A 22198-nucleotide genomic window follows, 5' to 3' on the forward strand; every position below is an offset into this window, starting at 1 on the left:
GTTGAACTATTGCCCAAACCATATTTTACTGTTTGATTGTCTTTGTTTGTTTAGGTTCTTGAATATGAATATGAGCCAGAGATGGAAGAAACCTACCGGAGCAGCATGCTTAAGACATTTAAGAAAACTCTAGATGACGGCTTTTTCCCATTTATCATATTAGACACTGTTAATGATAGAGTGAAGCACTTTGACCAGTTCTGGAGCGCAGCGAAGACGAAAGGATTTGAGGTTTGCCATCTTCTGTTTCCTAACTTTCTTGACGCTTGTTTCTGTGCTTATATAGGTCTTTGTTTTAAAGGTGTATCTTGCTGAAATCACCGCGGATGTTCAAACCTGTGCAAAGAGAAATGTTCACGGACGCACACACAAGGACATAACAAAGGTTTGAATGAGAACTTCACTGTATTTTCAAATATGCACGTGTCATGACCACCATCACCCTTTCTATTGAACAGATGGCCAACAATTGGGAACCCTCACCAGGCCATATGGTGTGCTTAGATGTTCGGTCCATTCTTCAGGATGCTGCTATAGAAGAGGCAAGTTCCTGGAAAATGTTTGTACATCCTAGTGCATTGCAGATCATTTTAAAGAATGATTACAAATTATTTTGAAGGTGGAGATGGAGGACTTTAATCCTGATGATGAAGTAAAGGAACTGAAGAAGGAAGAGGATGATGAGGTTGATCAGGTAGGATGCATCTGTCCAATTTACTTCATGCAGAAACATTTATTTTCACAGTATTTTATGGAATTCCCATTAGCCAAAACAAATTAATGACAGCAGCTTTGGGTTGCAGAAAAGGGAGGAAGGACCTGATGATGGTAGTTAGTAATAGTGAATCTAAAATGCAATAAGATACCCTAGAAATGTGCCCTATGTTTGCTGGCAGGGCAATTATGGCCTAGGAGCTACATCCATTAAGGAGGTGCTATGCTGCGCTATGCAGTGATTAGATAAAAAGAACGCACATGCAAGGAAAAAGATGGCAAAAAACAGAAATCATTATTTTTAACCAGCCATTTACCTGTTTTGTGATAAGCAGATGTATTCCTTGAGATTGCAAGCTAAAAATAAAATGATAGTCATCAGCAACAAACGTTTCTGGTTGGGCACTTGCTTCGAGAAGAAAATGATCGTATTTCTGCATTAGAAAGCATTTAACATAGCATGCACTATATACACACAATATATTGCATTGTATGACGAGTTGAAGAGATGTGGGGCCATGGCGCATTGACGTAAAATGAATTGGGGTGTGGGTGGAAGTCGTCTTTTGGTGTGTCAAAAGTGTCATGTGAGGGTGATTTCTGTTTATTGTCAATGGTGTGCAAACGTAATTAGCTGCGTGCGTGATTCACGACAGCGAGGGTTCTGAGGCACGGCATAGAAGCTACCTCTGCCACTGCACTGAACGGGGTTGGGGATGGGAGTGACCGTGTCGAGGAGTGCGTATCCGAGTCTCCAAGAGAGTTGAAAGCTGGGCAAGCTTTGAGTAAGGGGAAGGGGGGAAGGTAATAAAACTATTCCACTATCAACCTAAAAAGCATTAAGTCATGAACTGAATTGTACCAAAGCTTACTGTCACTAAAAATCATTAATTTAGATTCAAACCGGCATTAATTCTAAATTTCTGGAAAATGACAACATTTTGCTGCACATCAGAAATACAGAAATTATGATCCAAAACTGTTTTGGCTAAAATTGTAGACACCTTTTCTGTTTCCTTTTGCCTTTGAAATTGAAACTGTGCCCTCATTAATGCATTTGACAGGATGTTTGCTAATGTTGAGAAAATAAATATGCACAGATTGTTTGCAGTGGCACATGTTGCACAAGCTACACGTGTCACTGCAGCGTCTTGAGCCTCTGATGTCAAGTGTCCTACTAGAAGCACGTAACACGATTTGACACATTAGGTGTGCGATGTAGCATTAGGATCTTTCTATTATCCAAAGCAAACTGCCACACTTGGAAGGGGTGGTAACTGGCTTGGTCAGCCAGCTACTCCCGCTTTCCGTTCAATAGCAGGAGCATATGGGATTGGGAATGTGGAAGAATTTCAAATCGCTTGGCATTCAGAACAACCCTTTTATTTATGCTGAGTTCTTGTTATTTCATGTTTTCGTACTTTGGTAAGCAGCCATGTTGGATGGACAGTTTCTTTGGTTAAACCGCCTGTCAATCATGCCCTTCAGGAGTGATTGACGGGCGGCCCCAAACACTGGTCTCAGAATTGAAAAATCGTGTTGTCTGGCTAGTCAGGCTTGGTAAAGGCATGTATTGCATGGTTTCAGAATCAGAAATACTTGATACTGATCCTCAAGGAGAAATTCTCTAGCCTTGAGTTTGTTTATCTAAAAAGAGGGAGCATTACACACTGCTAAGGACGAGAGAAAACTTACATCTGTGAATAAACAAAATACTATAAAGGCATAAACTAGTAAAATACTTGTGATTCCACAATATGGCACATTAAATGTTGAGTCACGTGTTTAGAACATACATAATATGTTGCACCTTTTGATTATTATGGCTCAGCTTGTATAAAAACCCAAATTAATAATCCCATCAAATTAGAATATTCTGAGATCAAAATCAAAATAACAAATGAAGACTTGACATGTCACTTTACATGTATTGAGTGTATATCATATATTATTTTCACATTTTAAGTTGAATTACAGCAATAAATGAGTTTAATCTGTCCAATCAAAATGGTTTTGGTCCGATTGAATCCCAACTGACCAGTAAGTTATCTTGAACTGATAGGTCTTAGGCCAATGACTTGACCTAACTTGTGACTTGTGCAAAATAAGGACTTGTTTCTGTCTCTGCCTGAAGCAAATTTCCTCCATTGAGGAACAGCTAGAGGACCTGAGGAAATGCAGTCATTGAGCATTCTCAAACTGAAATACTTCATAGTTTTATGACTTGACTCTCATCTTCACCACAGCGTGGTCAAGTTTCAGTTGTTAATATGTTGATGATTCTCACCTTTGCAGTCCGCTTTTACAAAGAGAAAAGGGTCAAATATTTTCATCCCTTCATGACCGTCTTAATTGTTGCATATCCTAAATAGAATGACAGACACGTGATTCTTGCCTTCTCAAGACATTGTCGTCTTCTCTGTGATCATTTTAGTGCAACGTTGATAGTTATAAGTACAGTAATAATGATGTACTAATTTACTTCAAACTGATAATGGATTAGTTGATGCAAATCATTTGAGTACATGGACCAAGTAGTCAATGACAAATATTCAAAAATATATATATATAAAAATGTATAAAAACATTTGAACAGAAATGTTCTTGACATGTAAAAGGAGCCTATATTTATTGAATTCAGATTTCAAACTTTGTAGGATCTCATAATTTTCATTTCATCACAACTGTCGTCCTGCGTTTTCATGAAGGAAGGTTTTTTTAATCATCTGAATATATTGGATAAAAATGTATAAGAGGCGGGCGATATGACGATGTTAGTGTTTCTGACGACCTGTCATTTTTGTGAGATTGTTTGATCACAATTAGGGGTGTTACGGTATGAAAATTTAACCTCAGTTATTGTGACCAAAATTATCGATTTTCGGAATTATCACAGTATTTTTTATTAAGTGTTTTAATATGTTTAGAAATAGTCAAACTGAAATAGTTTCAAACAGTGTTTATTATATTTTTAAAAAAATACAAAGCCTTCTCAAAAGTGCAACTTTTCACATCAAAGTAAAGGAACTATTACCATGTGTTGTTGATCATTTCGAGGGTATTACTTGTACTATTTTTGCCAGAAAATAATATTTTGTGACAACTAAATAAACCCTCTATATCAGGAAACAATTGTCCTCAGTGTGTGAAAATGTCATCAGACAGTAATCATTGTTAAATTCTAAAATAATGCTGCGACCTACTCTTACCTGCCCCCTGGAGCCCACGTAATGCATTGTGCCATTGCATTCTCAACCCAAAGTCTCCACATCATGCATTTCAGCTAAAATGTTAACTTACTTGCATTGGCTATAGAGTTGTGGGTGCTGAGTCATGAGGTTCGAAGTATTGCTGCCTTGAGCAGACAATGTATGTCTTGCACGTTCTGCAAATGGATAACTGTCTTCTATCAACTGTCCCTTGGCATTCTTAAAACCCCCCAAAATACCTGACTTCAGACTTGGTCCTCTTTGAAGATCCTCTCCTCCTCTGGACATGATTCCTGCTTCGAGAAAGTTTTGGTTGTAAAGCTACGCGGTTATCCACAGAGATTATTTTTTAATTTTTTAATTAAAACAGTAATTCACAATTACCTCTGCACAGTCTGGGGAGGAGGGATCTATATATTAAAAAAAAGATCCAAACTATTGGTGACTGCAGGTTCCTTTTTTTCTGTCAAGTATCTGAAATACTTTGTTTGCCTTTTACACAATAAATGTCTATATTACCGCTGTAATAAGTCTTATTGTGAAAGGGTGAGACAGCGACGGCAGCTTGACCTCATGAGATGTCAAAAAGAAGCATTTACCAAACTTACTGTCTTGCTCTTTTACTTTATGACTTTCATTGTTTTACTCAGGAGTTTAATCATTTATAGAGTTGGTTTGCAGTAAAGTAATGTTAATGCTCTGTTGATTATCACAAAGTTGAATGAATGGATATATTCATTCAATATTCCTCACTGTGTATTTTAAGTTCTACTTTTTACTGTCATAAAACATTTCAATCATGATGAAATTGTTAAAAAAAAAAACATTCACTCACACACTGACTTAGTGATATTTACACATGTGCATCTTACGTTACTTTTAAGTCAAGACTTAAACCTTGTGGTGAACATTTTACACGTGTAACAGTAATATTTGAGAGATTTGCTAAAGTAGTACGAGAATCGCATGCATTTCAGGAAATGCTGGTCGATCTCTTCATTGCAGCTTTATATTAAACACAAGAATCCATGGAGACATTGTGTTTATACTTTCCAGATCATTAAAAATAATACATAATTAGACTCTCTAAATCAGCCTTTCCCAAACTCCGGGACATCGTGGCCCCTAACAAATCATAATAATTTACTCTATTCAAAGGAATTTGTTGTTATTTACAGCTAAAATTGCATAAAAAGCAACATCTAGCATTGCCGGTACATCTGTCCAAATAAATGTATTTTTCCTCTCAAGCGTAATCTTTTTCAATGTACTTGTTTTGTAGACAAGCTTTGGGGCCCTCCTGTAGTGCCTCTGAGGCCCCCCAGGGGGCACTGGACCCCACTTTGGGAACCACTGATCCAAATAATCTAGTTTTTGTAATTTGCTAATCTTAACATTCACTAATGCTGTTTTTATTTGGTTGTGATTAATTGCGCAGCCCTAAATCATACACATGAATAGAAGTATGAATTAAAAATGTTTTCAACTTGGGGAAAAATATGTGCTTTGCATTTAACAAACCAAAAACTAGTTGAAACTATACTGTTATTTTATTAAGAACTAACTGATGAAACCTGGTAAGAGATGGTTAGTGCTCTGTTCCTACTGGAACCTCAACGACGTTCTGTAGCTTGTTTGTTTGGGGGAAAATTGGCCACAGATAAATGGGGTTATTTAGATATTATTATTGATGTATATTTATTTAAACCCTATCTGCACAGCTGAACAAGTCATACCATCAAAATGTATCAGTTCTGTTGGTATGTGTAACCAATGTACTGTAGGTCACGGACAGTAAGTAAATGCCACGTCACAATCTTGGCTTTGGAAAGTTTGTTGGCTTTGTTAATTAAATGAATGCAGATAATGGAAGATTTGGACTTCAAATCAGCACATTCTGTGACGATTAGTTCATTTATGTGAACATTTAGCCAGTTATTTACAAGTTATGCTTTAGAAAGCTCCCATTTAATATTTTTTATTGACAAAATCAGGAATTGAGTAATTTTCCTGTTATTTATTGATTGTTGTTCTACTTTTGTTCATGTCCTTTCTTTCAGCCTAAGCTCTCTTCCCTGTTCTGTCCCAGTGGCTCCAAGAGGTTTAACTTTCCAGTCTTTATATTTTATATAGGTCTACCTACCCAAAAGCAAATGGGAGATGGACACATCTGAAGCAAAACTCGGTATGTATTATTTTTTGCTCTTTATAAATGACAATATGTGTCTTGTATATTAGGCCTCAAAGCTCCACGTGTTCAGCTATTGTGTTTATTTGTGCACACTAACCTTCTCTTGAATATTGTTCATAATATTGTTATTTTGCCAGACCTTCAAGCTCCTCCCATTTAATGTTAAAAAGTCTGGTATAAGCATGTGTTTTGTGACAAACTGAGCTTAGCTGTTTCACTTCAGCAGAAAAGAACATAAACAAATCACATCTGCCCTAAAAGCCCCGTCATAGTGAACTTTATACCGTCTCTTACCACTATTTACAGCGTTAGTGCTTTCTTTCATCACCTGTTGATGCTATTGAAATCTACATTGATCAGTCTTCTGTTTCTTATTGCTTCTGTTGCCCTTGTGAAATAAAAAAGGTAAAACACTCCATGTTATAGAAGCAAGGGTTGTGTATTACCAATGCAATCTGTTCAAAATGAATCTGAATGACTGAGGTTACCAGACGACTACTATTGTACAGAATAAAACTATGAGTCTGGATCGCTAAGATTGTTGATCCATTACATTGTAGTGCAAGTGCAACTGACACTTGGGTGATAAGATTTATATTGACCATACCATCAGATCAATAATGCAAGACCTATGTTCCTTGGTACAAATTACTAGGAGTCTTACTCCTAGGAGTTGAGCCATAAAAAGAATTTATATGTAACAAATTGCGACCTATTTTGTTTACCTATTGTTAAAGTTAACGAAGGTCAACCGTAGTTAGAAAAAAATAAAATAAAACAACCTAAAGTCTGAGAGTTAACTTGTGTGGCATTAGATGACAGGAGTGTTTGTTTAAACAGATAAACTGGACGGCTTGAGCCTCAGTGGAAAGAGGAAACGTGAAGGGCTTGAGGACTTCCTTCAGCTTCCAGACGACTATGCCACACGCATGTCCCAACCTGGGAAGAAGAGGGTAAACTCGCTGAGCAACGAGCTGTCCCCACAATTCATTTAGTGGTTACTGTATTTCATGCTCGCAGTGTAACCTGATATCTTTGATTTTCCTCAGGTGCGTTGGGCAGATCTTGAGGAGCAGAAGAACGCTGATCTGAAACGTGCGATTGGTTTCGTCGTGGGTCAGACGGACTGGGAGCGGATAACGGACGACAGTGGGCAGCTGGCACAGCGGGCTCTCAACCGCACAAAGTATTTCTGAGGAGACCAGTTCTCGTTTTAATGATTTTCTTCATGGTAAGCTTTTATTTTTTCATGTCTCTTTAAAGGCATCTGTCACTGGCTAATACTTTCAAAGAGCAATTCCCGTAACAATAACCATAGTAACCACAAAATGTCCTGTGTTCTATTGTTAACGGTCTATTAAGCTGCAGTTAAAGTTGTAAAGTGTACTTTGATAGTTGTGAGCTTATTTGTGCTGTTCATGTTAGAATGTTTTGCCCTCAGGTTTTATCTGCAAATGCCTAAAGTTTGTGTGATTTTATTTTTTTTGCAGGTCATGTGACAACACTGAAGCTGCTCTGAAATGTGCTGTACGTAGTGATCATCAAATACATGTTACTTTCTTTAATCAGAATTAAATTTAGTTTTTTAAATGTCCATCAGCTAAGCGCATAGTTTGTTTCAGTCATGTAACGTGTATTAGTTTTTTTTTCCTGTTTTATACTTCATGCTCACTGAATTTCTGTAGCAATGTCTCTTAAAATGTATACTTGAAAAGACAATAAAAGCTACACAATTATGAAGCTTATGTGATAAAGTCCAGTGTCTTTGGTTGCTATAATGCTTGTATAATAATTATGCCATTATAGCTTATTCACTGGTTGGTGTTCTCGCCTCGCTGCAAGAAAGTCCTGTGTCCAGTTGCCCGGCTGTTCTCCCAGTTTCTGGGTGAGTTTCATTGGTTTTCTCAATCAGCGTGCAACCTGCACAAGACGGATTTCAATGCTGACAGATACGTGAGTGATGTGCGCGCATTCTCGGTGCAGAAACCAGATGCTTTCAATATCTAATCATATATAAATCACCCATCAATTAGATATATTGGATGTCAGTTGTTTACATGGGTTACGCACGAATAATGGCTCAAAAATGGTTCTAAGTACATAGAAAGCTCGTCACCTGAGGATGCGGCACTTATTTATGGAAACTCACTTTATGTACAAGTGAACATTAAGGTCTACAATTATGCAGGCCAACATTGGCTTTGTAAATGTACTTCTTAAATACTGGAATTAACATTAGTTTCGAGCGGGTGCAGACTGAGTCATGTAGGACCTGCACCACGAGTTACAAGATCAATCTAAAGGCGATTTGACACACGTCCATGTGCCGTGTCAACACACACTGGAGCTCTGTGACACTTCAAAGGCTTTTCTCAAACGTGCAGTGCTGTAAACGTGTGATTTATCCATTTATCATAAATGAAATTAGACACATAGGTATTGTTGCAAAAGATAGGGAAATGGGGCTAATTTTTGCGTGTTAATAGTGTTTTGCTAACCCTGCACTGACTGAAGAAGGGTCCTGAAAATAGTTTCAGCTGCTCCTCTCGTCCCTCCTAACAAAGGTCACTGCAGTCTCTTTGTGCGTCAGGCGTCAGAGACCCGACTGTCACTGCAGAAGTGCAAAGAACATGCACTTTCCTTGCTGCGTTTGGATTCAGCAGATCGGAATTGCTGCGCGATGTATATTCCTGATCTCAACATCGGACCGTTTGTCTCTCATTTTGATAAAACGCAACCATAAGCCTCGTCTATTCTCCTGAAAGGGTGCGCACAAGCCGGTAGGCTTGTTATAGAATGCAAGTCCTGGGTTGTTGGTACTTCTGTTTGTGCAATCAACAATGCAACACAATGGCTTTACGGTGTTTTCATCCGTAATCAAAAGCGTGTTCATCGCGTGGCGGTGCTAGTACAATATAGTTTTCCAGTTTTGCACCTAGCCTGTGCGCGCATGCACCTAATTTAATATACTGACGTCACATGAAATGGGTCTACAGCTTGGCAGTCCTGATCAATCCTCGCTTAAGATCTAGAGATGGCACAGACACTGGTCCAGAACAGTGGATGAACAGTGCATACTTTAAGATTGTAACTAAGACAATAGATAAGAAACTTGTTTTTTTCCCATTGTTTGTGCAAGAGTCTCTTAAAATGGTTTGAAGGTAATAAAAAAAGTCGGTACTGTCAAGCAATGAAAGGTTCAATTTGCTTGGCCAACATACTTGCATGCATACTTACAATATCTAAATTTAACCGAGCTTTTCGGCAAATTGACACTGTCGTAACCATCGTTCAACAACACTGTGATGCACATTACTATGTCTGATGGCTTCACATTGTGCATACTTTTAGGAAAGTTTGCAAAGATTGTATCGTGCTGTATTTCATCTCGAGTCCTTTTATAATTAATGTAACCTTAAATAATTTTTACATTTCACAATTGCGTAAACATTTCTTGAACTACGAAACCATTTCACCAAATTGTCAACTTATGCTTAGGCTTTTAAAAATACTTGCTGATACATTGGTATTTTATGTTTCATAATTTCAAATAGTGATGTAAAAGTAAAAACATTTCTGCTCACGAAACATCACTTGTGAGGGAATGAAACAGTTCAAATACTGCAGTGTAAAAGCTTGCTTTATAATTATTAGGTGTTTTACATTTAATTCAATTTGAAAATGATTGAATCCTGTGAAAGTATTTAAAAACACGGGTATGACGTAGATCTGGGGAAATCTGTTTACAGCCAAAGGTTCACCATATGGGACCTCAATCAATACTAACAAGGTTGTAATAACAAAATATCCAGCAAACTACCGGTATGTGCCTTTCTGCAGATCACTGACAAACAGTCTGTGACTGATTTTTAAGGGAAGTACTCTTCAATTGTGACATTTGCGCTTCTAAGTATTGGATGCAGATTTTTCCCTGATTTGAGCGGTTAGAAGAACAGAAGACGAGGTCAAATGAAGAAACGTTTTTACCTGATGAAGACTATTGTAAAGAGACGCTAAGATAATGTAACTGGAGACATCAAGAAAATGTATTGGATTTTATTGCAATTAATGAAATTGCAGTTCTTTGTTGCTAATGATAAACTTTGTCTATTGATCTAATTTTAAATATATTGTATCAATGTACTTTAATTTTTGTATAAGCAAAAAACAAATAAAGGTTCTAATCTCATGTGTCATAAACCGTGTGTGCCTTTGTTTTTCATGAGCCTTTTCCATTGACTTGAGCTGTGATCACAGCCCGTTGACCTGGATGTGAGTCAAGAGGCTTATTGGAGCTTGTCATGTCTTTTCCCCCTTGAAGCTGAGGTACCTGATTGATTTTATTTTTTAGTGGTGGAGTAAATTTCTTCTGCTACAACAAGTTTATCCTTTAAATACAGCAATTTGTGAAAAAGTCCTTTGGCAGGAAATGGAGTAGATGTTTTCTTGTTGCTGATACAGAAGTACGCGTTCATTCCCGGACTCTGTCGAGAAAGCTGCACAACTGAAACCTGTGTCTGAACAATCAGTCATGTGCAGGAGGGATGGCGAGAACTATACTGAGTTAGGGCAACTCCGTGCAGTACATAAAAAATTAAAACAGAAAAATTACGCTAACCCAGCAAGAGCCACATTGATGTTGCAGTGCCAACAACATAAGCACTGGTTTATACCATTTGGGAGAGGACAAACTTGTGGTGCAGTATTTGTTGCTTTTTGTTGCAGGCGCATTAAGTTGCCTTGTGTACGAAATGCGCGGTATAAATAAACTTGCCTTGCCTTGTTGCTGATTGGATCAAACTCGTCTCATTTTAGCGAATCACAGCCAAATTTCAAAACCACAAATCATTTTTTTTATGTTGTGTATTTGAAGTACCCATTTAGCGCGTTAATTAGTATTTATCAAACTGCTTGTTTGATCAAATGTCACAACAACACGCGAGTAACAAGATGGATTCTTGCATGTTTATGAACTCACAAACGCTGTAAAAATTAAGCTTGCTTGCGAGGTTAAAATCAGGTACCCCAGCTATGAAATCAAAGTTAAACAGGATTATTATTTTTTTAGGAAAGTACTATTTTGTTTTATCCATTCAGTTGACTTGCCTTGCTAAGGCAATGCACTGACTCTCAAACTCCTCCTGGAGTGTCTCCCACACACATCATTGGCTCTGACTGCATTGCATGGTTTCAAAGTGTATTTTTGTGGCCGTGGCACAGACCAGGGATGCATCATTGCTTCTCTCTACTCTTGAAGAGATTTTATACCATATACACTGATCACACAAAGTGCAATGCCTGAAGTATTCATCTGTTATGTGTCCAATTGTTTTGCTAATTCTTCCCCTGTCATAGCACATGGACATGCGTGTGCGTGCAAATCATATACATATCATATATAACACATTTTATATACATATATGTTGCTTCATGCAGATCTTATGTTCTTTAAATGTGTTAATGCCACAATGTTCTTCTCCCATCGAGAGTGGTTGGACATTGGATGTCCTGGGACAGGGAAAGGTTTATCAGCCTTTCCTGATGCTGGCAGAGACACTGGACCTAACCTGAGCTTCGTCAGCATAGCAAAACTGATATTTAAAAAAAAACAAAAAAAACATGTGAAGCAATAGCGTGGTGACCTAAAGAAAGTATTCTAAATATATTTACCAGGAATCTTCGACCATTTTCAAGCCAAGCCAACTGTGATTTCTTTTGGTGAATTATATTATGGTTCTTCGTAGGGCTGGGCGATATGGCAAAAAAAATAATCATGATTATTTGTTTTTGTTTGGATATACCTCAGATCAAGCAAAAAATATCGTTTCCCAGTATCATTTATCATTCAAAAATCATCCATTGTTCTCATTCAAACTAATGTGCTTTTACTGTCCAAGAATTAGTTGTAAAAATGATGATTTTTAAGTCCCAAGATGATTATTGAAATTGACAAATGTTGAGATTGCGATTTCGATTAAATTTCAATTTAATGCCCAGCCCTAGTTCGATGTTTTTCAAGGATATTGCATTTCATAGTTTTACAAATAAACGTGTGATCCTGTGGCGTCAGGCATGCACATCAAATACATAGGCTTTGGGATTCATTCAAATGTATCAGCAAATATGTCAAATAAACCAGCTTATTTTGAGGCTACCCTACAGAAAAGGTGCATACTAATACAAGATTTTGCTACTCTGCAACATTTTTTTTTGCAATACAATTAGCGTTATTATATTATTGACCACTCAAAAAAATTGACTTTTAAGTAAAGCATCTTTACTGACAAATGTGGTTTTCATTACATAAACTCAATGTTTCCCCCTGTTGTTCACTTTTGCCACAAGTCTAAATTAGCTGATTGTAATAATACATAATGATGCTTAATTACACTGAAATATGGCTTTTACTGTCTCAGAGACACCTTTGCTTTACCTTGTCTTCTGCATCTGTCTCTTCTACACAGTGACACATTGAACGCCGACACAGTCATAGGTAGATTGTTTTTTAGATGAACTAAGTTAAGATGAAGTGTGCTGGAACTTCACTGTCCAGTTTACTGATGACTCTGTAGATGGCTTTTTTCCAGGACGGGTCTTGATCCCTCCCCAAACAAATGGCGATGTAAAACTCCCTCAGCGTAATCTCAGCCACTTCAAGGAACCGGTCAGGCACCTGTCGACACAGACATTAAACATTTTGTCAGTAATTGGCTCTCGGGGAAAGAGGTGAGTATGAAGAACGCAAGATAAACAGTTTTATTAAGTGGCTCATCTGATGTACAGTTTACATACTTGTTTTCATCTGCAATTAGTCAAGAATCCGACACGGGCCAGAAACATGAAAATATTACACACATTTTAGCGTCTTTGCACTGGCTACCTGCCGCTATGTACAGGAAACACTGTGTTGTGAGTTCGAGTCCCGGCTCTGGCAGTTCACGGAGTGTCTCTCAACTCTTCTACTCCTTTCAACCTTTCATTCTCTTCTTCAACCTCTTAACCCCCACCTGGACCGAGCACATCTTCTCCAGTTTGGCTTTACTCAGATCTAAAAGCGTCTTGGAATAAAGTGTCAAAAATAGGGATGAAAATGAGGATGAAAACGCAAAAAAAAAAAAAAAGAGACAAAAACACAACTAAAAAGGTGACAAAAAAACATACAAATGCAACAAAAAAGCCACAACAAAGTGACAAAAAGTGATGAAAACGCAACAAAAGAGCCTAAAAAATGACAATAATGCGATGAGAAACTGATGAAAAAAGCAACGTTAAAAAAAGTGATGAATAGGAGACGAAAACAAGACAAAAAACGCGTCAAATGTGATTAAAAAAAGATGGTGAAAACATGACAGAAGTTAGGATCAGTTATGCAGGTCTTAGCTTTCAAATGAGGCTTTACACTGGCCTATAGACATCATAAAGATTTTAGATTTGAGCAAAAGCCGATCTAGGGAAAATGCGCTTGGTTAAATAGGGGGGTAAGAGGTTAACACAGCCATCTTTTATTCATTTCATTTTATCCACTTTTTTTTTTTACAGAGATTTCTGTCAGCGTTAGAGCTTTTTACAAACTGAGCAAAATTGAACGAGAAAACGTCTGTCTTAAACGCAATTAAAAAGTGAAAAGAGTATTGGCTCTAAAACAGACAAAGCTACTTTGGACTCTCATGAGCAAAATCTCACCACTCTGAAAAAAAAAAATTGGAATAATTTTAGCTTTAACCATAATGAGAAAACCGCAAAGAGTGAAGGTCATTGTGAACAGCATCCTCTTATTTTATTTAGTAATTTTTACATCTTTTCTCTTCAATTGCACAAAACATATTTTCTATCCAAGAAAAATGCCCCCAAAATTATAGCGTTTCAATATCCTTCCACTATAATATGCTCTAGCTCTACAATACTAAAAGGGAAAGAGATGTAAGTCTGTCAGATGGATTAAAGCAGACAAAAGAAAAGAAGACTTGAAGGAGCTGAATAAGCCATGTAAAAATAAAGGCATTTTAACTTTAAACAATCTGAGCGCCTTGGATTTTTTTTGTCTGCTTTTATCCATCTGGCAGACTGTATCTTTTCATTCGGAAAAGAAGGAATCCCCCTCCTATCTCCAATTAGCGGCTGATTGTTTGTTTTACCTTTTATTCATGCCAGAAGAATCCAAAAAGGGAAACGTGTGACTTAAAAGTCCAGGAAGATTTTTTTCACAGGCGTAGTTTAAATCGACTGCATGTGTTACAGCTTAGTCTGAGAAAATGTCCTGTTTTTTCTGTTCTGCGTCAGGAAGATTTAGAGGAAATTGCTGATACTATAATTGACCCTTTTTAATAAATACTATACATTTATAATACTAGCAAGAAAGTGAACATAAAAGGTGTATCAGATTATTGTGGGAAAATTTGGTTTGATTGAAAGTCTGCACAAATATCGATTCCGGGCGTGCAGTGTTGCGCCTTCACACTTGTTTTATGATTATAGAGGTTCTAAAAGTATGATAATAACTCTCTGTTCTTCACTTGTTTTTCCTAATCCCGCATTGTCTTCGTGGTTGACTTTCAATCATATTGCAAACACACTTTTCCACATAATCTTTGAGCGGCACCAACAAAATGTAGATTAGTCACTCAATACTGCATCTTAACCACGGAGACGGGCAGTACTGTTATATTTACTTACTGCATGGGCTTGAGTAACTTTTTGAAGTAACTGTACTTAAACTTTTTACATCTACTTGAGTAAATATTATTTGAAGAAACTGAAGAAAGTGACAAAAGCTTCTTTACAAATGAATTTTTTTTTTGCTGTTTTTTGTTGTTGTTGAAAACTTCAGAATGTGTATCTATATTATATTATGTTTTGTCTGTCCAATTACACAACACAAACCTTTCCCAACAGTTTCTCAGTACTCAAGTGTTTCGTTACTTGAGGTTTTTTGGTTTTTTGGGGTCAAAACTTAGCATTTCTAAGTAAAGTAAAGCAATACAGTGCAAACCCTTAAGTCGAGTCAATGGGTGTATTGTATAGATTACTCCCACTCTCAGAATTAACAATTTTATTATTTTGGAGAGTCATGGGTTTGAGCCTGAAGAAAATAAAGCTCCAAATGCAACAGGTCTTTAGTTAAAAAATTTACAGTTGTTGAGAGACACATGAGTATAATAAAGTACATTGTAAAAACTGCACTGTGATTTAACTGACCTGCATAATAAAAGTCTAGGTGTATAGATTTTCTTTTAATATAATTTAAACCTTTTCAGTGTCACTCCTCAACATGTAATGACAGTCATAAGTAGAGTAAAGGAGTGTGAATATTTCTGAACAGTATTTGTTGTGGTCTGCCTTTACCTGGAAGTCGCTGGCCTTGTTGTAGTGCAGGTTCAGGACTCTGAAAAGCTCTGATTCTCTGCCCACAGTCAGCGCCGCGTCTCCGCTCACGCCCCGGAGGACGGCGTGCCGCGCAAACTTCTCCATCTGGATGTAGAAGAACTCCCTGAAGTTACTGAACCATTTGATCAGCTGGGACGTGATGCAGCGGGTGAACTGTTTAGCAGAAAAAAAAAAGGTAAGTGTGTTAAAAATCAGCAAAATCATTATACCGTGGAATAATAAAACATTTCACACAACAATGCTTTGTCGTGTTCTTATTTCTGAACTTGCACATATAAAACTCGCCTGCACATCGCTGAAACACATCTTCAGCACAAAGGAGCTCGGGTAGCGCGTGTAAAAGAACATGAGCTTGGCCTTCTTCAGATGATTTGTCGTCAGCCCTTCCTGATGTTATTGAGGATTAAGGGAATAAATCACAATAATAAAAGCAAACGTGTCAATAATGCTGTATATTGATGACTTTCACCAACCAAGCAACACAGAAAACGGGCACAGTATTGTAGAGCAATTTTACTATTTTAGAACAATGTGTTTCAGGCTAACACAAACTGATTCAGTGCATCCACTAGTATACTGGGTCTATCCGCATGAAACAAAAACTGGCCCGAAGTTGAAAGCGTATATGAACTTGGGTTACTTCAAGATCTCCTGACAATATTGGAAAACATGTGCTTGGTCAGTTGAAAAGAAAATTAGAAAATATAGTTTAAATAAGTTTTTCATAATTCTGTATTTAATCTGCATAATGAATTCCCCCAAAAGGATACGTTGATGCTGTAGATGCTGCTCAAGCTGCTGGGCTCCCCTGGACTCTGCTTCACACGGGACAGAGGGAGATTTTTCACCATCGTGTGACCCACAGTGAACAGACGTCTTTCTGCCCTCGAGTCCACTTTTGATCTTATTTTTAGAGGATGCCAAGACCTGTCAGTCACCTCAAGTCGCCCCTTTTCAAAACCTCTCTCTCGTAGGCTTTTCAGTGACTTTTGGTGATATTTCAGCTCATGATTAGGACAGTGTTTTGACTGTGACGCAGGGTGAGGTTTATCATTTCGTACCACAAGCGACAGTGCTTCGGTTTGAGTTGCGGGCGTTGGCAGAGCTGACATCTCACTGAATGAATGGGTGTCAGAGCGGAGAAGATGATGCAGAGGAGGCTCACGGGTCTCGTGTTTTGCTTTTGTTTTAAAAATGGTGTCCACGCTTGTATTCAGAGCTTTGGAAAGTTCACTTTTTAAAGCATCTTTCATCAGTTTTACTTTCTCATCCTTGAGTTGAGCATAGTTTATTGGCTTTACCTCGTGATACATATATGAGTTTCTTGACAGAGAAGTGCCCCACAGTGTTTCTTTCCCATTTGGGCTGTTTCCATCTTGAATATTGACTACATCCTGCTGGCAGAACTGATTGTGGTTCTGAAGTTGATGCAATTCAAACATCCCCACTTGATTTGGATACAAGGAAATAGTCTTGCCTGTGCCTTCTTGTATAACCCCTTGGTGATTTGCATCTGAAACATCAGGAGAGCCACTCATGCCTTTGATGATGTTCTCCACTCGTGCACGTTTGGCTTCACGACCCAGACCTCTTAAGGGGTAGTGCATCACATGCGAACCTGCTTCACTCCTATTGAAATAAATGTCTGGGACTTCTGCAATGGGGCCAAGGTGAAATGACGGCGGCTGCTCTGCAGTGTGTCTCTCAAGACACAAGTTTGAATAATACAAGCCTTTGCTCCAGGTATTTGGAAACATCTTTGCTGCAACAAGGAAAGAGCAAGGTGAGCTTTAAGTGATAAACCTTTTTTAAGATGAACTAAAAATAGCCTCTTCTAGATAGACTAGCTATTCATATGTTTTGTTTCAAAACTGGTAAAGTGAATTAAGGACATTTCCAGATTCTGATAGCATGGTTATAGATCTACACCTATAGCCTTCCATTATAAAATGATACTAGCCTATGTAGCATTTTCATTATTTGTAAAGAGTTGTTTACTTTTTCTTGCTCCTGTGAAACTTGTAAAAAGAGGGAAAACCTTACCTGTTTGAGGGTGTCCGGCTGCAGCTCTGTGACATGCGGAAAACAGGAGGGTTTATATACCACTTGTTGAGGGACCCCAAGTCCTGATCAAAGAGGAGGCGTGGACATCTCCCAATAACCCTCCAATCCCATCCACCCAGGTTACACTGTAGTTTGTACATGAATATTCATGGCAGATAATTGTTAATTTTGTTAAGCTATTGTAATTACACATTCCACCTGTAATTGGTGTAGCCTACTTAATTCTCTGAATGGACCTAATCATAGGCCTTTGAACCAGAACAAGGCCATGATGTCTTTTAGCCTTTTGATGACAACAGTAATGTTTACAGCCACTCTTCCGGAAAATACTTTTACCTTTAATTTACTCATGTGTTAGCTACTTATTTTATCAGTCTGGTAGCCTACCTATTTTTTTACTTTTTACTTTCTTGAGTAAAATAAAACTGCAACCACACACATTCGCACACACGCAAATCATTATTATTATTATTATTATTTATTATTTATTATTTATTATTTATTATTTATTATTTATTATTATTTTTCATTATTATTTTTCATTATTATTTTTATTTGTAGTATTTTTATTATTATTACATCATCACCATCATTATTAATATTATTATTATATTTTTATTTGTGTATTTATTCCTCCACACACCCCTTTCCGAGTCGCAGTGGTTCCTTCCTCCGCCGGACCTGCCCCCTCACGGCTTCCGTACTCCCCGTTCCCATTGCTGTTGATGGTTCCTCCGATCCTGCAGCCGCCCGTGAACGATGTTTCCACGCTCCCGGGGTCTGTGCAGGACTTTGGGCCGCTCTTTGACAGCCGTGAGCCAGGTGGGTTTGTGTCTCTGCAGTAACAACGTGGCTTCGAGGCGCATTCACTTTTTAGCCTCTAAATCTGCCCGATGACATTAGCCGATGTAGCTCAACCCGCCAAGGACGGACCAGGCAGTTCTCATCTACAGTCCTGCAATGTATTTCTGGGGAATAAGAAGAAGACTTATACACTGATGGTTTTAACGTGTGTAATGACGTACTTCACGATTGATCAATCAGAATGCAGCTTATGTCAAAGGTGTTGTCTGGGTTTGTGACCGAGGGGCAAGCAGCTGACCATAACCAAAATAGCCCGTGTCATATTAGACATGTATGTGTTGTTCCTCAAGAAGTCAAGTTGAAAAGACTTACCCGAGCTAATTCAGTGGGTTAGTCTGTATGTTACACTTAGACTGAGGGTAAGTTAGAGGTTGTATTCTCCTAGAAAGTGAACTTGCTACTACTTGATATTGACTATAATTGACTATAAGAATCCTGCTGCTGGTCTACTCTGAAAGCTCTGGTACAGCTTTGCCAACTCCTCCCAGTTGTGGTCATGACTCAGACAAAAAAAAATCTTTGCCACCTATGACTCATAACGCCAAAGGCAGCTTTCTCTCTCTCTTTCTCTTTTGCAGTCTTGTGTGCTGATTTTCCTTTAACTTTTTGGCTTTATCTTTCAGGCTAATAATGTGCTGGTTAGACAGAGGGCTTCAGGTGAGTGCAAAAGTAGTACTTTACAAAGACGCTTAGCAGAATCTAATTGTCTTTATTCCCTGTGTCTGAATTTCCCTCAAAGGTTGGTCTGTGTGCTGCCAAATAATTCACAGGAAAAGTCAACTGTAAGTGTTTTTCCAACAAATTCCATATGATAATTCCATAATGATACGAAAACGTTATTAATTTCATAATGCCCTCTTTCACAGATGTGAATCTCAATCGACAGCACATACACCTCAAATAAGATATTTCAGGACATCAGCTGTTCACAGTAAGTCCAGTATGTTTGATGCACATATCATAATTAACATAGTCGTCGCCACTGACTGTCTTGAGTGTTTGTGCAGGGGATGAAGTCATCGTGGTCAAAACTCCAGCTTTTGCTGAGTCTGTTTCAGAGGGAGATGTCAGATGGGAGAAAGGTCAGTTCATTACATGATCTTTTACAAGTAAAAAGTTTCCATAAGTGAACAAAACTCAAACGTTGTGTGTTTTTATTGGTTTAAGCTGTTGGGGACTCTGTAGCAGAAGATGAAGTCGTGTGTGAAATTGAAACTGACAAGGTAAAATAACCAGTCATTGATGGTCGTCATGTGTTACAACAACAAACCCTGTCATTTCTCTGTGGACACAGACGTCAGTGCAGGTGCCGTCTCCAGCTGCAGGAGTCATCGAGGAACTGTTGGTTGCAGATGGAGAAAAGGTTGAAGGAGGAACTCCACTCTTCAAGCTCAGAAAAGGAGGTGACCTTCAGAACCTCTTTGTTTCAAAACTCTTGCAGGACATAAATGCCATCGTGCTTGATAACGTTTTCTCCATCGATCTTAGTCATCTCGTGTAATAAAATGCTGATCTGCCGCTGCAAAGCAAAGTACAAAAATGCAAGCAAAGTCTGTTAATACTTGATAGTTATAACAAGGTAAGAACAGTATCCCGTTTTTATGTGAGAATTAGATATATTAATGAAGATAATCCTCATTGTAACCAGGTATTATGTTATAATGAAAAAATATCTACAAAACCTGTCAGTGTTGTTCAGTACATTTCTCAAACTTCTCTCTCGTCAGCTGGAGCAGCCAAAGCGGATCCATCTCCAGCCGCAGAGGCTCCCGCTTCTCCTCCAGAACCCCCCACTCCCACAGCGGCTCCCACGCCAGCCCCAGCTGCAACCGCTCATGTAACACCTGTTTCCCCTCCCGCTGCACAAGCCAAACCAGGTTTGCTGTTTGCTTTGTCCACACACAAAAAAACTTTTATTTTAACACCATATTGACATCATGGTTCATGACTTAGTGGCTGCAGTCAAACCCGCTGCTGCTCCTCCTGCACCAGCTCCTCAGTCGGCCGGACGCAGAGGCGAGAGCAGGGTAACATACTGAGGCACACGCACCATGACTTCATAAACCCGCTGCTCATAATTCTGTCTTGCATTGTTCAGGTTAAGATGAATCGTATGCGACTGAGGATTGCCGAGAGGCTGAAGGAAGCTCAGAACACGTGCGCCATGTTAACCACCTTTAATGAAGTGGACATGAGGTGAGCCGTAGTCTTTTGTATAAACTTCTTCTGTTTGGTTCAGTCAATGTATTTTCCATGAAATTTCAGCAACATACAGGAAATGAGAAACCTCCAGAAGGATGCTTTCTTAAAGAAACACAACACCAAACTGGGCTTTATGTCTGCATTTGTGAAAGCTGCAGCTCATGCTCTGGTCGACCAGCCTGCTGTTAATGGCGGTAAGATCACGAAGATTATAAATGAGTTTGTTAAGAGTCTAAGTACTTTATTTTTATTTTTATCCACCACAGTTATTGATGATACCACCAAAGAGATTGTGTACAGGGACTATGTGGACATCAGTGTTGCTGTGGCAACACCAAAGGTATTTTATACAAGTTACCGCAGTTTTGAAATTTGATTTTAATTTCACAATTATTTTAGGGGCTTGTGGTCCCGGTGATTCGCAATGTTGAGGCCATGAACTTTGCTGACATTGAGAAAGCCATCAATGCTCTGGGGGAAAAGGTAAAATAAAATACTTTTTACTTCTTAAAAGACTTTCACAGCCATCATTTTGACTTGCCACCTATACTATTATTTTTTGGCCACAGGCTCGTAAGAATGAGCTGGCTGTTGAAGATATGGACGGTGGGACATTCACTATCAGTAATGGAGGTGTGTTTGGGTCTATGTTTGGCACACCCATCATTAACCCTCCTCAGTCTGCCATCCTGGGCATGCATGGCATCTTTGACCGGCCAGTCGCTGTTCAGGGCAAGGTGAGCAGTTGCTCAAGGTTGAAATAAACACTTACAAATTACAATATCCATACTCAACTACAACTTGGTTTTTGAATTTGCAGGTAGAGATTCGGCCGATGATGTATGTGGCACTGACCTATGATCATCGACTGGTCGATGGAAGGGAGGCGGTCACTTTCTTGAGGAAAATCAAATCTGTTGTGGAAGATCCCCGTCTGCTTCTCCTCGACATGTAACATTGTATTTAAGTCCATCATACCACAAAAACTTGAAACTTCACAAAGTCGCCTCAAAGTTAATTTCCTATTGGACTGTTACGATTAGACTTTACTGTTGTTAACTCATCTAAGACCGATGTCAAAACAAATGGACTTTATCCTATAAATACAATCCTTTTTCATATATTTTTTTCCTGTTGGTTCCAAATCTCAGTGATGGATCAAAGTATGCTCTGTTATAAGTCTTTCATATTTTATTACGCTGTATAACGCACTACACTTGTGTAGTTTTCTGCCTGGGTCTATATTTTACGCACAATAAGGCAGCAACGTTTAACTCTTGCTTTAGCAGATTTTTTTTATTGTCCACAAACAATATGCTATTTAAAGAACCAAGAATAAACATTATTGTTTTGTCCATGTGTGCAACCCTGTGATATTTAAATTAGTTATCTTGGCGTATGGTAGTTTGCCAACTTTTGTCATGATGTTCTGGGTGAACTCTGCCAAAGCTTGATCTTCAAAGCCTCATTACCCAGCCCTCAGTGCAGTGCGGCTCTTGAGAAGCCCTCCATACTGGGATCGTCTCGGACCAAGACTTGAGGGTTGTGTTGGCTCTTTTCTCCTACTTCA

The 22198-nt window shown here is 38.4% G+C and overlaps 2 protein-coding genes across 2 annotated transcripts in view; one reads left to right on the plus strand and one right to left on the minus strand.

The window, feature by feature from the left end:
- Positions 1 to 21922, plus strand: part of ylpm1 (YLP motif containing 1) — a 34725-nt gene extending 12803 nt beyond the window's left edge. The window contains exons 16-37 of the mRNA XM_079572552.1: positions 55 to 231; positions 302 to 385; positions 459 to 542; positions 620 to 694; positions 6057 to 6108; positions 6955 to 7067; positions 7164 to 7307; positions 18322 to 18384; positions 19050 to 19083; positions 19166 to 19208; positions 19293 to 19357; positions 19434 to 19508; positions 19594 to 19649; positions 19721 to 19829; positions 20154 to 20303; positions 20380 to 20453; positions 20525 to 20622; positions 20692 to 20822; positions 20895 to 20968; positions 21028 to 21111; positions 21198 to 21365; positions 21449 to 21922. Of these exons, the coding sequence (XP_079428678.1) occupies positions 55 to 231; positions 302 to 385; positions 459 to 542; positions 620 to 694; positions 6057 to 6108; positions 6955 to 7067; positions 7164 to 7307; positions 18322 to 18384; positions 19050 to 19083; positions 19166 to 19208; positions 19293 to 19357; positions 19434 to 19508; positions 19594 to 19649; positions 19721 to 19829; positions 20154 to 20303; positions 20380 to 20453; positions 20525 to 20622; positions 20692 to 20822; positions 20895 to 20968; positions 21028 to 21111; positions 21198 to 21365; positions 21449 to 21583 (2088 nt within the window). The 3' untranslated portion in view covers positions 21584 to 21922. The remainder of the gene's footprint in view (positions 1 to 54; positions 232 to 301; positions 386 to 458; positions 543 to 619; positions 695 to 6056; positions 6109 to 6954; positions 7068 to 7163; positions 7308 to 18321; positions 18385 to 19049; positions 19084 to 19165; positions 19209 to 19292; positions 19358 to 19433; positions 19509 to 19593; positions 19650 to 19720; positions 19830 to 20153; positions 20304 to 20379; positions 20454 to 20524; positions 20623 to 20691; positions 20823 to 20894; positions 20969 to 21027; positions 21112 to 21197; positions 21366 to 21448) is intronic.
- LOC306974951 (prospero homeobox protein 1-like) lies at positions 12413 to 17247 on the minus strand. Its single transcript, XM_079572353.1, has 4 exons — positions 16269 to 17247; positions 15784 to 15885; positions 15457 to 15651; positions 12413 to 12787 (listed from the first exon to the last, which is right to left on the minus strand). Exons 1-4 carry the CDS (start codon positions 17103 to 17105, stop codon positions 12629 to 12631), a joined length of 1293 nt encoding a protein of 430 aa, XP_079428479.1. The 5' UTR covers positions 17106 to 17247; the 3' UTR covers positions 12413 to 12628.
- Positions 21923 to 22198: the final 276 nt, after the last annotated feature.

Source organism: Gobius niger, assembly GCF_951799975.1.
Source record: "Gobius niger genome assembly, chromosome: 15".
NCBI lineage: Eukaryota > Metazoa > Chordata > Actinopteri > Gobiiformes > Gobiidae > Gobius > Gobius niger.

What these genes read in the sequence shown, in the direction of transcription:
- LOC306974951 (XM_079572353.1), bottom strand. Translation starts at nt 17,105, where the DNA reads ATGCACTACCCCTTAAGAGGTCTGGGTCGTGAAGCCAAACGTGCACGA. An exon ending in GCAGCATCTACAGCATCAAC is followed by an intron (nt 15,886 to 16,268) that starts GTATCCTTTTGG and finishes CAATAACATCAG; the next exon opens with GAAGGGCTGACGACAAATCA. An exon ending in TGTGTTTCAGCGATGTGCAG is followed by an intron (nt 15,652 to 15,783) that starts GCGAGTTTTATA and finishes TCTGCTAAACAG; the next exon opens with TTCACCCGCTGCATCACGTC.